We start from the raw sequence: 18,233 nt of genomic DNA, 5'->3' as shown, positions 1-18,233 counted from the left end.
GAAACCTGCTGGTTTTCATGTAACAAAGAAACCTACCTATCACTTAGGAAAATAGATTTCGTCAGGACCGACAGCTGGTTACCATGGTAACAGTCATTGGCCAGCTTTTATGGCTCTGTCGTGCTGTATTCAATCTAGCGTATCACCATGTAAAGTAAAACGGCCAGAGAGACGAGGAATGATGCGTAATTACCTCCTATCTCTATGAAAAATGGGGATAATATGGTATATATTAGTATCTTGTACATCTTTTTTGTTCAAAATACCGTTCTGTGTTCAATCTAGCACAATTCACCAGGTAATAATAAAAAGTAAAATGGCCAAAGGGCCACAGTGAACGATTCGAATCTGTATCGGAAATGTCTGTACGTGTCTCAAGTGTGAGGAAAAGGGACTAGGGGCGGATTCACATTTTCACAATATCTACAACTACAACGAGCTTTTGAGACTGGTCACTGCGACTGCTTAGTGTGATGCCATATTTTTGCATGGATATTCTAATCTAAGGCGTGAATGGGTGTTAAAATGTTGTCTCTTATCAAATGTTTGAGGTAAAATGACATGACAAGATACAGTACATGAAGCAATGTTGTTTCCTTCACGGTTTTGTGTTCTCAGTTTTTCTTGATGTTTCGATTACGTACTATTTGTCACACTTTTATATTGCGTACATTTACATAAAAGCTAGCCTCCGAAGCAGCCTTACGAGTTGGGCGGTCAAGTTTTTGTTTTTTTAATTTACTAAATTGCCGCTTTCCGTTTGTATATCAATTCAGGTTGCACTCGGTCTCTTGTAGACAGCCTCTCATTTCAACGAGTACAATCACTTGAATATAAAGAACTAAACATACAATTAAAAGTTTCTTGGTGAGAAGACTTTCAGGCAGCATCCGCCATCTTTCTTCAACATTGTAGTCAATAATGCATTTTCAATATGCCCTAAGATTATCAAAATGCTCATTACATGGCATATATAGAGAATGTGGTAACCAACCTATAACTATTACTCATTATTATCAATATCGACTTCTGAAAGTGGATAATTGTTTCTGCAAACCTTCCGTTGAACATACAATACTGTTACTAGATGCACATTGGCAAATAGATAAATCCTAGAAACAGATATTGAAGAAATGTAAATGTAGATGGTTAAACATGGTACATAATCTGAACAGTTTTGTCTTACGTCTAAGAGCGATTGTTAGAAGGAACCACATTAATACCAACATAGTAGTCACACCTATAAGGTAGTTCACGACTACGCATGTGCCAGGTCAAAGGTTAAGTCCCCTGACTTGTAAACAGTTCCCATCTCAACCATTGTCTTGATTTTTTGAATAATGTCCAGGCGTATTTTGTTTATTTCTCTGGGCCCTATGCCATACATGTATTACCCACAATACATATTGTTGCCCATCCGGAGTCGGCGTTGTGAAGGACCTTATAATAATAATATATAACTGCGTATGTAGGAGACCCTCGCCCAATAGATTATGGTAGCAAGCAGGTACAAGGCCGGGAAGGCAATACGGGAAATGAAGTCCAACTTAGCTAACACGCCGCTGAGTTTCCGTCCTGAGGTGGACTGCCCGGGCTTCCCGAAGTCAGTCATCGGGATGGTCTCCGCACCGCCCTCGGGCCTGGCCACGCCGTCGTCCGAAGATCTTTCGTCCTGGTTGCGGTGCAAGAACGCGGCAGCAGCGGTCTCGAGAACGGCGAGGAAGATGAAGGTAGTACTGATGGCCATCCAAATGTCCATCCATGTCATGTAAGGGTAAGCGACCTGATGGGTGCAATTTAGACAGTTTGAGCAGACTTTTGTCAAGCTGTCTTTTGTAGTCTGTAGAGATTATGCCTAATAGTTAGAAAATTTCATCATCGTGCACCAATGTGAACTGAAAGCACCTGCAATGCTTAATTTCCTCAGAGACATATTTTTTGTTACAATATCAGATCCGGCACACCAAATAAACTTTCTCACAGTTCCATCCCACAGAGGATTTTGGGTAAGATCGAAAACAAAGGCACCCCAGAAGGGAACAAAAGTCAATCGAAAAGAATTATTATTTACAAATGATGCTCATTAAACGTTAACCTCAGACCGCAATGCACCACAACTGGACATTGCTTATTATCGTCTTTTTTTTCAAATGCAAAAAGCACAACAATCATGAGTATTAGTTTTGTACAACATCAAGAAACTTACATTTTGTAGTATCAGAGCTCTTGGGAGGAAGGACAGCGCCATGTGCACGACAAGAAGAAAGATGCAGATTAACATGCGCGCATGCGCAACACGCCCTGGAAGCCAGAACGAGGTCCAGGACAAGATGACCAAGAGGATGCTGGGTATTTGAAACAGGATCACGTGAATACCCATGTGACGATGGAATCTTGCCTCGACCACCAGCAACCTGTAAGTGCCTGTAAGTAAAACAAGATCTCTTGTCAGAGGCCTAGAAATAATTCTAAGATAAAATTCAAAACTCTTTTGAATTCAAGTAATCTTAATTACAAACCGTAGAAACCTCGCAATTGCATGGCTAATTTGTCAATTTCTTTTATGCAGTTTAGGTTTAGTCCATTTACACTTGGAGACCAAACGAGTTGGACAGGCCACAAACAGACAACTTCATTTCAACCATATTTTTCAAACATGTTGGTGACTTAATGCCTTTGCACAGACCCTTGTAAGCCTATTTCCAAGTTTTTTTTAAATTTTTTTATTTCAGACTATCATATATTTTCAAGTCAGTATGCCGTGTTCTATGCCATCATTTTATGAAAATATCAGATTAATGCCATGGTGGCTTATGAAGTTATGGTATTTATCTATAATGGAGTGACTAGGAAATGGCTTGGGTTTTCAGAATTTTAGACGTGTATATATCAGACTTATGCAATTGGACGTCATGCAATTACATGTATCTGGTGTCTTTTGGCTTTTAGATTCGCTTCCATACAACAACTGCGCATGCTCCGTGGTAAAGATCACTGGCCTGTGGAGTAGACCTTTGCTCCTACTGAGGTCCTCATTGTGGGGGAGCCGAACTGCAGAGTGTCAACGTTTGGGCTCAGCTCGACAGGATAGTCACCCCACAGCAGATCCACGTCAGTCTTCTTATGCGAAACTGTTAAGTATAAGACGAAATGCAAGACATCAACAGGGTGCATAAAGTTACGTTGGTAATGTTCAAATTGAATATTTTCATCATAAGTAAAAAGAAGTAATCCATTTTTTTTTCTTTTATTTGCAGATGTTTGGCGTTTGAGGCTAACGCCTGAAGTTCTCTTATACAAGGGGCCGCCGGCTTTACGCCGCCATCTGAAATGACGAATGTATGCAATACTCGAACAACCGAATGTTTCTGCCACCAAAATGACCGAATGGGGTCCAGACGGCCACTATAATGTTTTCTTCAGTAAAATATGCTTTTCAGTTTGTTCGTTTTGTGACCATTGTACGTACTTTGCTTCGACAATGAATGAATGAAAGACCTTTATTGTACATTTATGCTTAAACAAGCTAAGTACAGGTCATGAAAGATTGTTATTTTGTCATATTCATGTGTTTAAAAAAATCGAGTTTATTATCATAGTTCAAGGAGAAAGACTGAGAGACTACATTTTGTACTAACCCCGGTCAGACCGAAATGGGGTTTTCAGGGTTTTATATACTTCAATAGACATACGTTGACGTCAAAGACTTTCTACTTACAGCTCTCGACGCCAAACCTGCACAATTGGGCGTCGGACGGAAAAGTTTGGAAAAGCAGGTAGCACCGGACGTCTATAGACAGTCTGGAAATGGGGCAGACGATATTAAAAACCGATTTATTTTTAATCCTATTGCTTGCATTTTGAGACATCTGGGTAGCCCGTTCAGTTTTGGCAAATTGATTTTCTATGGGGCCAAGACTACAAAACAGTATAATCATAAGTATAACAAAGAAAGTTATGACAAAACTGTAACATAAGTAACAGATTATTGTTGAGACATAAGTAACATCAAAAACATATGTTTGTTCGTTTTGTGACCATTGTACGTACTTTGCTTCGACAATGAATGAATGAAAGACCTTTATTGTACATTTATGCTTAAACAAGCTAAGTACAGGTCATGAAAGATTGTTATTTTGTCATATTCATGTGTTTAAAAAAATCGAGTTTATTATCATAGTTCAAGGAGAAAGACTGAGAGACTACATTTTGTACTAACCCCGGTCAGACCGAAATGGGGTTTTCAGGGTTTTATATACTTCAATAGACATACGTTGACGTCACAGACTTTCTACTTACAGCTCTCGACGCCAAACCTGCACAATTTTAATCCTATTGCTTGCATTTTGAGACATCTGGGTAGCCCGTTCAGTTTTGGCAAATTGATTTTCTATGGGGCCAAGACTACAAAACAGTATAATCATAAGTATAACAGAGAAAGTTATGACAAAACTGTAACATAAGTAACAGATTATTGTTGAGACATAAGTAACATCAAAAACATATGTTACAAGAAAACATACAAGAAAATCTAATCATTTTCGTTATCAGTTTTGTTAATTTCTGGTCAAGGTCTGCTTTACTTGTGATATACAGCAAAGTCATTTATTGTCGCGGTGGTACGAATGAAAGAATGGTTGAAAGAATTCTGTAGCACAGTAGCAATTCAATAAACCGCATTTATTGAATGCGACATGAATTTGCAGAGGTCGTAGAGGAAACCATGAAAATAAAACTACTGCACGACAAAGTTTCCAACATACATTCACTGTTGAATATATACACTGCCTGTTATGCAGCTTGTCAGGCAGGAAATATATCTTCAATATCTATGTCTATTATGAAAACTATCCGATCTCCTGTATTAGAGGCAAGTTGTTATACCGTTGACTGAAGAGAACATCTCCGTTTGAAGAAATGCGGATCAGGTTGTTGTCTTGGAAAATGTCATGAACGAAGCCGTCCACCAGATTATCGAAGAATACGTCAGGAGTCCAGATCAGGTCTTTATCTTCTCCTGAGAAGAAAGAACAATTCTTTGTTAAGTTTTAAGTTTTGAATGAGCTGGATTTGCTTGATTACTTCGCACAAAAGGAAGGGTTTTCATTGTATGTGTTTGTTTTAGTGTGTAAGTGTGTCTACGTGTGTGTGTGTCTGCGTGTGTGTATGTATGTGTGCGTGTGTGTGTGTGTGCGTGCGTGTGTGTGTGTGTGTGTGTGTTAATATTTCGTTGTTTTATCTCGCTCTGTGAGTGAGTATGTGTGTGTATGTGTTCATGACATTGCGTGGAGCCTGAAGGGGCTGAAGTCTGCCATCTCCAATTGAGTTGTTGTAACAGTAAAGATACCGTCAAAACATCAGCAATCTATGTTGATTGTGTAACATTGGTCAACTGGTAGGCTGATTTAGTGATTAATATTGTTTAACAGTCAAAAACATTTTCAAATTATGTGTTTGACTGGGCATTGAATTGATTTTGTTTCCATCTAGATCAATATCTTACCTGAGAGCGTGATGGACTGAGTTGACATAGAGTCGTTGTTCACAAAGCTCAGGCGGTCATCTTGCCAGCTTTGTCGAACAAACATGTCGAGGGTCATCACCTGAAAGAATGAAAGCTACATTAGAGCTACCAGTGTGAATAAAGTTTTTTTTTTTAATTCACTGGTTTAAACTTACAATTACACATTATGTTTTTGTCATCAATACCATCCCTATATATACCATCTCTGTCTCAGCAAAAGTCAGATTTCTATAAGTCAAGCTTTAGCTAGCGCCCTTTCTATCTGGTATGGATCATGACAATATACCACGGTTATTTTCTTAATGTCTTACCGGTTTGACACCGTCCATCTTTATATCCTCAATAAATATGTCCACCGTTACCTCTACAGGCACATCCGCTGTATGAAAAAAAAATGATGATATCATCTCGGCGGATCAGTCAGAGACAAATGTATACGCTTTATAGTATAATCTTTTAGAAAGGGGGATTGTAAAAAGGACAATGATGGTGACAAATGCTGTACATATCACAGAAAGCCATCGGAGGGCCCAAAATAGAGCTTGACCTTCGTCTTCCCACGAGCTACAAACATACCAAATAAATCCTTTACACTCCACCCAGAGGAAGCAAACACACACACACACACACACCAAAAAACAATATCTCCGTTTTTCATGGACGTAAATTTATAAGACCGACTCATACCTCCATATCCAGGCCTCATTATATGCAGCTTGTCACCAAAGATGTTGATCACATCGTCTATAGTCTGAGTACCCTCTACCGGTACCAGTGTGCTGGAAATAAGCAACGGTGAAGACACAAACGCTTAGATATTGCCATAGAGGTATCTACTAATTATGCATATGTATTAGGCACTTCACTTTAATTTACCAGAAGTCCATGTCTGCATGTTAGTTACTTTAAAACGACTGTACTAATGCAGTTGTTTCAATAATAATTCACATCATTACGGTTTTGATATTTTGTGCATCAACATTATAGTGGTTGCATATGAAATCCGCAATTTTTAGTTTTCCTGCGTGCTTTTTAAGAAATTGCAAATATCTTCTGGCAGTAGCATTAGGCATGCCCTTAGTATGGTAGACTGTCGATTCGTGAAATAGGATTTTGCTAACTATATATTTTATTCAGATTAATGTTGTACATAGTGTAATTTGCGGTAGTGGTGGACAACACTTTCTTCGATAAACCTCTGTAACACAGCAAGCAGAAAATCAGCCGACCAGACTGTGAGCTCTTTCGGTCTACGATTCTCAGGTCAATGAGCCGGCCATGTTTGATGTAGTAGGGTTGACATGCAGATCTTCAGGCAGGCAAAAATACGCTCAATCGTTTGGCTAATGTGAGATTCAGCGACCTTCTTGTGATCAACAACTGCTGCCAAAGATCGTCGCCTGTGTCATTACTATACATAAGGGCATTACTATACAACTACAAAATCCTAATATAAACATGCAAACTACGTTTCAATACTACGTATTAAACGATAAAGGCTAACATATGAAGATCTGTAATATCTTGCTATAGTCAGGCTAGACTAAACGTTATTTTCAGTATCTTTCTAATAACAAGGAAGTCTTTTTATGCATGAATTTCCCTATTTTTGCAATGTGAGAGTTGCCATACCACTATGAAGATATGTTCGAATCTGCTTGTGGTATCAAATTGATTGTAATCTGTAGTATTTAAGAAATAAATGTGAATGACTTTTAACGTCAGGCATTGATATTATCTAGAGCATCAATGACAATGTGAAATTCATTTTCAATTTCTTTCGGACAAAATAGGTTTTGATCAGGAGCAACGTTGCGATGTATCCCTAGTTCTATATTTGATCTCAGAATCCCCCTCGAAAGTAAACGTGATGTGTCCCTTCAAGATCAATTTCACAAGCCATCATATATATTTCCGGTTCGCTTATCACCAGATTCCGAAAGTCTCTAATGCCCATGACCTCCAGACTTCGCAAATTACAGTGTTCAACCATGATTGACTTCTACTGTAGAGACGAACGTGCACTGAGATATTTATACAAGACATTTGCTGGGGCTCGGCCAAATCGTTGTATCATTCACCGTTGAGTCTGCTCGAGGAGGACCCGGGCGCTGCCTCGGTGGAGGCCTGCCCCGGTGCTGGTTCCGGACGCCCTCGGGCGCACCGAGAGCGGGGGGCCGCCGGCTGCTTCGTGGTCGTGGGAGAGCCCCGCCCATAGTTGGACAGAACCTTCGAGGAAGCTGATTTTCACCTTATTTAAGATGGGAAGCTGCATGCATGGGAGCCAGCATGGTAGCGTGACCAACGCATTCCGAATCCAGCCTTAATCAAAGGGCAATTAAAAACGAGCATATCTTTATCAAGTCAAAAACCCATGTTTACCAAAATTTTACCAGGTTCTGGGTGCCGTGTTTATCATAACATATATATATATGCATATTCGTTAAGATCTTGCATTGATTGTTGATCCATGCCCTAAACCGTGTTTATCCGGCTCGTACAAACGCCTCTGTCCCGAGAACAAGTTATAAATGATAGTAATTTTTCAAATATATGATAGTCCTTTTCATTGTAAGGAAAATAGCATAGAGTAATTGTAGTTACACAGCCTTAGCAAGAAATTTAAACTGGTATCTTCTCTAGCTGTCATGACCAACACTTAAAGTTCGTATCACTTTTCTAGCAAACCATTATTCTTAGAATTTGTATTAGAGAAGATTAAGAGTATGGGAATTTGCTCTATGTAAAATACTCTGCATCATTTGTATGCAACACCATGGTTGCAGAGATGTTCAACATGTCATCAGAAATATTAAAGGTAAAGCAAGCAAGTCGATAGGACTTACCCGAACGACAGATACAGAAGACTAAAGGCAAAGAACATGGTGTTCTCCCGGTTCTGCGACTGACACTGTGCGGTGTGGAAAACTGCGGGCTTGATATCAGTTGTCCTGAAAAGACCTCGATATCCACTGGACAAAATAGGTTCGGATACACCCATATCCATGCCGTCATTTTTCCGTATTCTTTAAGGATACGAGCAAATATCAGCAAATACCAACAGATACGACTCGGATCCGTTACAAATCCGAAATTTCGGATCCCTGAATCTGAACCATTTGGATGCGGACAAATCCGAAAATTGTATTTTTCGCGGATGCGATGACAGGTTTCGTAGGAAACTTTTCGCATCCTTACCTTGGGCCACGCTAAAACGCCGGAATTTTGCCGGATCCTTACCAAATTCGGCAGCCGCTTCTCGGTTTTTGCTACGCATACGTATGGAAGAAATTCAAATTTTCCAGATCCCAACCAAATCCAATACCTGAATCCTTCCGTATTTGTTACGACTACGTAGATACGCAATTCGGATTTTCCAGGATCCTAAACAAATCCGATACCTGCATCCCCCAGCATTTGCTAGGAATGTGCAGATACGACTTTCGGATTTTGCAGGATCCTAACCAAATCCGATACCTGAACCCCACGTATATACTACGAATGTGCAGATACGAATTTCGGATTTTCTAGGATCCTAACCAAATCCGATACCTGAATCTCGCCGTATTTGTTACGAATGCGGAGATACGAATTTCGGATTTTCCAGGATCCTAACCAAATCCGATACCTGAATCCCTCAGCATGTGCTACGAATGTGCAGATGTGAATTTTGGATTTTCCAGGATCCTAACCAAATCCGATACGTGAATCTCTCCGTATTTGCTACAAATGCACAGATGCGAATTATTCGGATTTTTCCGAATACTTAGCAGATGCGATACCTGAATTCCCCCCGAATTCTACACATACACGCAAATACAAAATGTTGGTCTTTGTCTTTTTATTTCAAAACTGTACTTGATGTTGTCGACAGGAGGATCAAATTCACATTGTCTGTGCTCTTCACGATTCGGCGCTATGTCCAAGTTCCCCCGGGTGAGACACCTGGCGGGGCCCGCAGAGAATTCGTTCGGCAGCTTGAGCAGTCCTTCCCGCAGACCTACACTTGGCGATCCGAGTTGTCAGTCAGTGAGCTATCGGTCGACCAAGGCTAAATCCACAATCCCGATGGTGCGTCATACAAGAAACATTGTTATCCTTTTCCCATCTGGTCACCGCAGGAGTGATAATCCGTAGGCTACATTATTTGCGCTCTTCTTCAGCCTATGCTGCAATGGTCAGGACAAGGAGGTTGGTCAGGACGATACAAATGGTCGTGATTCCCTTTCCTGTGGCTGTGTCGTGCGCCATACAAGAGCCCCAACCGACTCTGGTACAGAAGTCTGGCCATGTCCTATCTTCGTGTTCGTCCCGTCGGGGTTCCAGGCGGCAAAAGCAAAGTCTTGACCATAACTTGTGTCCTAGTGAAACGGGTCCGAGCTTCTTTCATGACTTGTCTTCGAACAGACTTCCTACAAAATACTTCTTCAGCTTGCATATTCGTTAGGTTTGAAAAACCCACTCTTGTCTGTCATTGGGTAATGTCCGATCACATGACATCCCAAGAGACATCCCCCAGGTTACTTCCCATTGTCGCTTTGTTGTTTTTACAACTTCACAGTGAATAAATTTGCATTCGCATTCGACCTGTCTTTTTAAACCAACCACAACAAAATATAAAACGCTAGAAAACACTCACTGCCATTATTTCCTCCAAGTTCTTACAATGACTAAATAACGAAATGTAATTATTATAACATTTCCTGTAACTTTCTGTGAATTCATGTAAGCTAAAAGAACGAGGTCTGAAGAAGTATGTTTTGCGAAAACACAGCATGTATTGGTCTGAGCCGAGGTCAGCGTGAAAAAGAACATGCTTGTGTGTACCGAAAAAAAAACACACCATAAAATGATAGATAATTTTACCACGGTCTATGGAACAGAAAAAACGCAGTATTTCCGGCAACTCTCTACAACCTATAAAGTAAAAGGGAAGCACTCCCTCCTTAACCAAGAAGGTTTATATAAAACCTCCTTGTTTAACCAATGAGTTTATATGTAGACCTCCTTGTTTTAACCAAGGAGGTTATATAGACATTGTTTTAACTTGAAGGCACTCATAGAAAGATTATCATAAAACATGTCGCAATGTTTTCTAAATGCATAGCAGGCTGCACCTAATTGATAAAAGCTACCGATAACATAACATTGGCTTAGGTTTTTTTGTATTGAATCCGCCTGCTCAATCAGGTACTAAGGATCCTAGCAAATCTTCTTTCCACATCTTTTACGGATCCGCTGATCCTACTGGGGATCCTACCATACCCCTTTCTGTATCTTCTACGTATCCGCTGACCCGATCAACGACTAGGGATCCTGGCAAATCCTCCTTGAAGACTTTCCGTATCTTCTACGGATCCGCCTACCCGATCAACGACTGTGGAACCATGTACGTAGTATTTAACATTTTACTTGTTGTGATACAGAAAAAGGGAACATTTCATGTAACCTTCCGGAACATATATAAGCTAAAACGCTTTGTCTGTCCTGCGCGGGGTACGGGATTCTAGTATGTCTAGAAACGGAGTACTGGTAGAGCGCGTTTCAAAAGGAAACGTGGAAACAGAAATGTGGAGAGCGCAGTTGAAGAAGTTTTCACGCACTGAAATACCCGTTAAGCGGTGTCGTATATAGTTTCGTGTTGTTTTCTAAGGTTCAGGCCACCGTAGAAGTCCAAAAAAACGTATTGTAATATCACAGCATATACAGGATTCTAGTACATCATTAAGTAATCGGTAACGTGTAGACCAAGACGCCCAAACAGAAATATTGAGAGCGCAGTTGAAGCGTTTTGAAACACGATCCAATATATAGACAACCGCCGAACGGTGATTAGAAAATTGCTAGTTCCGTGTTGTTTTCTAACGTTCAGGACTCATAGGTTCACAAAAAAACCTTTTCTTATATCACAAGATATACAGTAGTCTAGTGTATCATGGAGTGGTGGGTGACTTGTAGAACGCGTTTGTTAAAGACGTCCAAAAAGAAATATTGAGAGCGCAGTTGAAGGGTTTTGAAACACGACCGAATATATAGACAACCACCGAACAGTGATTACAAAATTGCTAGTTCCGTGTTGTTTTCTAAGGTTCAGGACCCTGTTGGTTCACAAAAAGCCGTTTCTTATATCACAACATATGCAGTAGTCTAGTGTATCATTGAGTGGCGGGTGACTTATAGAGCGCGTTTGTGAAAGACGTTCAAAAAGAAATATTGAGACCGCAGTTAAAGGGTTTTGAAACACGACCCGATATATAAACAACCGCCGAACGGTGATTAGAAAATCGCTAGTTCCGTGTTGTTTTCTAAGGTTCAGGACCCTGTTGGTTCACAAAAAGCCGTTTCTTATATCACAACATATACAGTAGTCTAGTGCATCATGGAGTGGTGGCTGACTTCTAGAGCGCGTTTGTTAAAGACGTTAAAAAAGAAATATTGAGAGCGCAGTTGAAGGGTTTTGAAATACGAACCAATATATAGACAACCGCTGAACGGTAAAATTGCTAGTTCCGTGTTGTTTTCTAAGGTTCAGGACTCATAGGTTCACAAAAAAACCCTTTTCTTATATCGCAATATATACAGTAGTCTAGTGTATCATGGAGTGGTGGATGACTTGTAGAGCGTTAACTTTGTTAAAGACGTTAAAAAAGAAATATTGAGAGCGCAGTTGAAAGGTTTTGACACACTACCCAATATATAGACAACCGCTGAACGGTAAAATTGCTAGTTCCGTGTTGTTTTCTAAGGTTCAGGACCCTATAGGTTCACAAAAAAACCTTTTCTTATATCACAATATATACAGTAGTCTTGTGTATCATGGAGTGGTGGATGACTTGTAGAACGCGTTTGTTAAAGACGTCCAAAAAGAAATATTGAGAGTGCAGTTAAAGGGTTTTGAAACACGACCCAATATATAGACAACCGCTGAACGGTACCGGTGACAAGAAAATTGCTAGTTCCATGTTGTTTTCTAAGGTTCAGGACCCTGTAGGTTCACGAAAAAGCCTTTTCTTATATAACAAGATATACAGTAGTCTAGTGTATCATGGAGTAGTGGATGACTTGTAGAACGCGTTTGTTAAAGACGTCCAAAAAGAAATATTGAGAGTGCAGTTAAAGGGTTTTGAAACACGACCCAATATATAGACAACCGCTGAACGGTACCGGTGACAAGAAAATTGCTAGTTCCGTGTTGTTTTCTAAGGTTCAGGACCCTGTAGGTTCACGAAAAAGCCTTTTCTTATATAACAAGATATACAGTAGTCTAGTGTATCATGGAGTAGTGGATGACTTGTAGAACGCGTTTGTTAAAGACGTCCAAAAAGAAATATTGAGAGTGCAGTTAAAGGGTTTTGAAACACGACCCAGTATATAAACAACCGCCGAACGGTGATTAAAAAATTGCTAGTTCCGTGTTGTTTTCTAACGTTCAGGACTCATAGGTTCACAAAAAAACCTTTTCTTATATCACAAGATATACAGTAGTCTAGTGTATCATGGAGTGGTGGGTGACTTGTAGAACGCGTTTGTTAAAGACGTTAAAAAAGAAATATTGAGAGCGCAGTTGAAAGGTTTTGAAACACTACCCAATATATAGACAACCGCTGAACGGTAAAATTGCTAGTTCCGTGTTGTTTTCTAAGGTTCAGGACCCTATAGGTTCACAAAAAAACCTTTTCTTATATTACAATATATACAGTAGTCTAGTGTATCATGGAGTGGTGGATGACTTGTAGAACGCGTTTGTTAAAGACGTTAAAAAAGAAATATTGAGAGCGCAGTTGAAGGGTTTTGAAACACGACCCAATATATAGACAACCGCTAAACGGTACCGGTGACAAGAAAATTGCTAGTTCCGTGTTGTTTTCTAAGGTTCAGGACCCTGTAGGTTCACAAAAAAACCTTTTCTTATATCACAAGATATACAGTAGTCTAGTGTATCATGGAGTAGTGGATGACTTGTAGAACGCGTTTGTTAAAGACATTCAAAAAAAATATTGAGAGCGCAGTTGAAGGGTTTTGAAACACGACCCAATATATTGACAACCGCTGAACGGTAAAATTGCTAGTTCCGTGTTGTTTTCTAAGGTTCAGGACCCTGTAGGTTCACGAAAAAGCCTTTTCTTATATAACAAGATATACAGTAGTCAAGTGTATCATGGAGTAGTGGATGACTTGTAGAACGCGTTTGTTAAAGACGTTAAAAAAGAAATATTGAGAGTGCAGTTAAAGGGTTTTGAAACACGACCCAGTATATAAACAACCGCCGAATGGTGATTAGAAAATTGCTAGTTCCGTGTTGTTTTCTAACGTTCAGGACTCATAGGTTCACAAAAAAACCTTTTCTTATATCACAAGATATACAGTAGTCTAGTGTATCATGGAGTGGTGGGTGACTTGTAGAACGCGTTTGTTAAAGACGTCCAAAAAGAAATATTGAGAGCGCAGTTGAAGGGTTTTGAAACACGACCGAATATATAGACAACCACCGAACGGTGATTACAAAATTGCTAGTTCCGTGCTGTTTTCTAAAGTTCAGGACCCTGTAGGTTCACAAAGAAGCCTTTTTCTTTTTTGCAAGATATACAGTAGTCTAGTGTATCAAGGAGTGGTGGATGGCTTGTAGAACGCGTTTGTTAAAGACGTTCAAAAAAATATTGAGAGCGCAATTGAAGGGTTTTGAAACACGACCCAATATATAGACAACCGCTGAACGGGGATTAGAAAATTGCTAGTTCCGTGTTGTTTTCTAAGGTTCAGGACCCTGTAGGTTCACGAAAAATCCTTTTCTTTTTCGCAAGATATACAGTAGTCTAGTGTATCATGGGATTGTGGGTGACTTGTAGAGCGTTAACTTTGTTAAAGACGTTCAAAAAGAAATATTGAGAGCACTGTGATTTTGATATTGCTTGCGTCAGTGTTGTTTTAAAAAACTCATGATGTCTTCGGCTAGTTGAGTAGCCCTGTCTGTACTTTTTCTACAGCCAAATAAATATATATATCAAATCATTTCTGTCCGTAAGTAGGAGATACGGAAACGGGTTTGATAGGATCCCCAGTCGCTGATCGATCCAGCAGATCCGAAGAAGATACGGAAATGGGATTTTCTAGGATCCCTAGTGGTGGATCAGGCCAGCGGATCTGTAGAAGATACGGACGGGGGATTTGCTACAATCCCCAGTCGTTGATTGAGCCAGCAGATCCGAAGAAGATACGGAAATGGGATTTGCTAGGATCCCTAGTCGTTGATCAGGCCAGCAGATCTGTAGAAGATACGGACGGGGATTTGCTACGATCCCCAGTCGTTGATTGAGCCAGCAGATCCGAAGAAGATACGGAAAAGGGATTTGCTAGGTTCCCCAGTCGTTGATCGGGCCACCAGATCCGTAACAGATACGGACGGGGGATTTGCTAGGATCCCCAGTCGTTAGTTGGGCCAGCGGATCCGAAGAGGGACGGAAATGTGATTTGCTAGGATCCCCAGTCGTTAACTGGACAGGCGGATCCGTAGAATATACGGAAAAGGGTTTTGCTAGGATCCCCAGTCGTTGATCTAGCCAGCAATTCCGTAGAAAATACGGGAAGGGGATTTGCTAGGATCCCTTGTCGTTGATCGGGCCAGCGGATCCGTATAAGATACGAACAGGGGATTTGCTAGGATCTCCAGTCGTTTATCGGGCCAGCGGATCCGTATGAAATACAGAAGGGAATTTGCTAAGATCCCTAGTCGTTGATCGGGCTAGCGGATCTGTTAAAGATGCAGACGGGGGATTTGCTAGGATCCCCAGTCGTTAATTTGGCCAGCGGATCCGCAAAAGATACGGAAAAGGGTTTACTAGGATCCCAAGTCGTTGATCGGGCCAGCGGATCCGATAAAGATACGGAAAGGGGATTTGCTAGGATCCCTAGTCGTTGACTGGGCAAGCGGATCCGTAAAGGATACGGAAAAGAGATTTGCTAGGATCCTCAGTCGTTGATTGGGCCAGCGGATCCGTAGAAGATACGGAAATGAATTTGCTAGGATCCCCAGTCGTTGATCGGGCCAGCAGATCCGTAGAAGATACGGAAGGGAATTTGCTAGGATCCCTAGTCGTTGATCGGGCTAGCGGATCCGTTAAAGATACGGAAAAGGGATTTGCTAGGATCTCCAGTCGTTGATCGGGCCAGCGGATCCGTATAAGATACTGAAGGGAATTTGCTAGGATCCCTAGTCGTTGATCGGGCTAGCGGATCCGTTAAAGATACGGAAAAGGGATTTGCTAGGATCTCCAGTCGTTGATCGGGCCAGCGGATCCGTATAAGATACTGAAGGGAATTTGCTAAGATCCCTAGTCGTTGATCGGGCTAGCGGATCCGTTAAAGATGCAGACGGGGGATTTGCTAGGATCCCCAGTCGTTAATTTGGCCAGCGGATCCGTAAAAGATACGGAAAGGGGATTTACTAGGATCCCCAGTCGTTGATCGGGCCAGCGGATCCGTAAAAGATACGGAAAGGGGATTTGCTAAGATCCACAGTCGTTTATCGGGCCAGCGGATCCGTAGAAGATACGGGAGGGCATTTGCTAGGATCCCCAGTCGTTGATCGGGCCAGCGGATCCGTTAAAGAAGCGGGAAGGAAATATGCTAGGATCCCCAGTCGTTTATTGGGCCAGCGGATCCGTAAAAGATACGGAAAGGGGATTTGCTAGGATCCCGTGTCGTTGATTGGGCCAGCGGATCCGTAGAAGATACGGAAGGGAATTTGCTAGCATCCCCAGTCGTTGATCGGGCTAGCGGGTCCGTTAAAGATACGGAAAGAGGATTTGCTAGGATCTCTATTCGTTGATCGAGCCAGCAGATCCGTAGAAGATACGGAAGGGAAATTTCTAGGACCTCCAGCCATTTATAGGGCCAGCAGATCCGTCGAAAATGTGAATGGTGTATTTGCTAGGATCCCCAGTCGTTGATCGGGCCAGCGGATCCGTAGAAAATACGGAGAAGAGATTTGCTAGGATCCGTAGATTGCCACAACGCACTAGTATGATAGGGTGGGCCAGCGAACCTGTTAATGGTCTTTATCAATACAGAAAGTTTTCATTTCTCTCAAATATTGTATATGTTTTTATTTAAGGATTCGTACAAATTACCTATCCGTATCCGTCGTCAGTCAGGGATCCAAGCATATACGACATCGTATCTTTAGTGTATCCGTTATCCGAGCAGATACGGTGTCACATCCGTAGGGTATTTTGTCGTATCCTTCACGGATCTGGGGTTTGTTCGCATTTGCTCGGAATCTTTCGTATCCGTGACGTAAAGATTTGACGGATGCCGTGGTATCTGCCGGGATCCGTGACCATTTCGCCCAGTGATCCTTCCGCCGACGTGAATGGCTTAGCCGGGTCACGTGTCAGCTTTATAGAGACGTCTAGTGGTGGAACCGTGGACCAATCGTTTTTCGCCAGGGTAAATACATTAAAAACTCCAGCCAATGAGAGAGAAATATGCATGGCTTTGCGATGACCTCATTACCTGGGAGGTAACTGACTTTTTTTTTCTTAACCAGACTACATTGTTGAGAGGATATTTAAATTCCATGAATGAACGAATCAGTATCTGGAAATGTCTGCACGTATCTCATGTGTGCTGAAAGGGACTTAGGGTGGATTCACATTTTCGCAATATCTAAACCTAATGAGGTTTTGAGACTGGTAGCTGAGACTGCTTAGTGTGATGGCATATGTTTTGGATATTCTAACAAGGGAAATGGTGTTAAATTTTTTCTTATCAAATGTAAGAGGTAAAATGACATAACAAGAGTGTACATTAAGCAATGTTGTTTCTTTCACGGTCTTTTGGTCTCACAACTTTTGCTGATATTTCTATTACGTACTATTTGTCACACGTTTATATTTCGTACATTTACATAGAAGCTTGCCTCCGAAGCAGTCTTACGAGTTGGTCGTTCAAGATTTTATTTTTTATTTTATTTACTATGTGCCGTTTTCTGATTGTATATCAAATCAGATTGTGTTCGGTCGCCTGTAGACAGCCTCTAAATTAAACGAGTACAATCAGTGGAACATAGAGAACTAATACTATTACACACGATTAAAGTTTCTTGGTTAGAAGACTTTCAGACATCCGCCATCTTTCTTCAGCTCTGAATAGTCATGAAACCCGAAAGTCAAAGGTCACATAGGCCACGTGACACACCAAACATACCAGTTACAATATATATTTTCAGAAGCTTTGTCACCAGGCTACGAACAGAAAATAGCATATGCTTATTACATCTACTACTTGGTTTATCGCCTCATTAACAAAACTTTGTCAGATTGATTACTATTTAGATCACATATATGAATAAAACTTCATCTTTTTTCAATCTTCATGCAGATACATGTATCTTCAAGTTATAAAACATATATCTTGCCTATAGATTGAAAAATCACATTCTCACGCCCTTTAAGAAAGATAGCTCCAGAACCTTTGCCATGCCTTACATATCTAGCTCTGCTGCTAAGTGTCCATCTGTAAAATTTCTATATTATAATGTGATTATATTTTGAGTCTGCTTTTTCCATCTCAACGCAGTGGAGATATAACTTCTCTGCAGAATTCTTTAACAGTTGACATCTACACGTGAAAGACGTCATCAGTTGTCTGTCACATCGTTTCTCTTGAACTTGAACGTTGGAGGTCGTTTTGGCAGACGATCTTGGTCTTG

General features: G+C 40.9%; 1 protein-coding gene across 1 annotated transcript; it reads right to left on the bottom strand.

Moving 5' to 3' along the window:
• Positions 1 to 589: 589 nt before the first annotated feature.
• Positions 590 to 8,531, bottom strand: LOC136420276 (glycine receptor subunit alpha-2-like). The gene is made up of 9 exons (XM_066407127.1): positions 8,371 to 8,531; positions 6,212 to 6,303; positions 5,836 to 5,903; positions 5,504 to 5,603; positions 4,885 to 5,017; positions 3,719 to 3,801; positions 3,000 to 3,131; positions 2,207 to 2,424; positions 590 to 1,783 (listed from the first exon to the last, which is right to left on the bottom strand). The coding sequence occupies exons 1-9, from the start codon at positions 8,529 to 8,531 to the stop codon at positions 1,442 to 1,444; spliced, it is 1,329 nt and encodes a 442-aa protein (XP_066263224.1). The 3' UTR covers positions 590 to 1,441.
• Between the last annotated feature and the right edge of the window lie 9,702 nt (positions 8,532 to 18,233).

Source organism: Branchiostoma lanceolatum, chromosome 15, assembly GCF_035083965.1.
Source record: "Branchiostoma lanceolatum isolate klBraLanc5 chromosome 15, klBraLanc5.hap2, whole genome shotgun sequence".
Classification (NCBI taxonomy): domain Eukaryota; kingdom Metazoa; phylum Chordata; class Leptocardii; order Amphioxiformes; family Branchiostomatidae; genus Branchiostoma; species Branchiostoma lanceolatum.
Note: the sequence above shows the minus strand (reverse complement) of the source record. Positions and strands in the feature narration are given on the sequence as shown.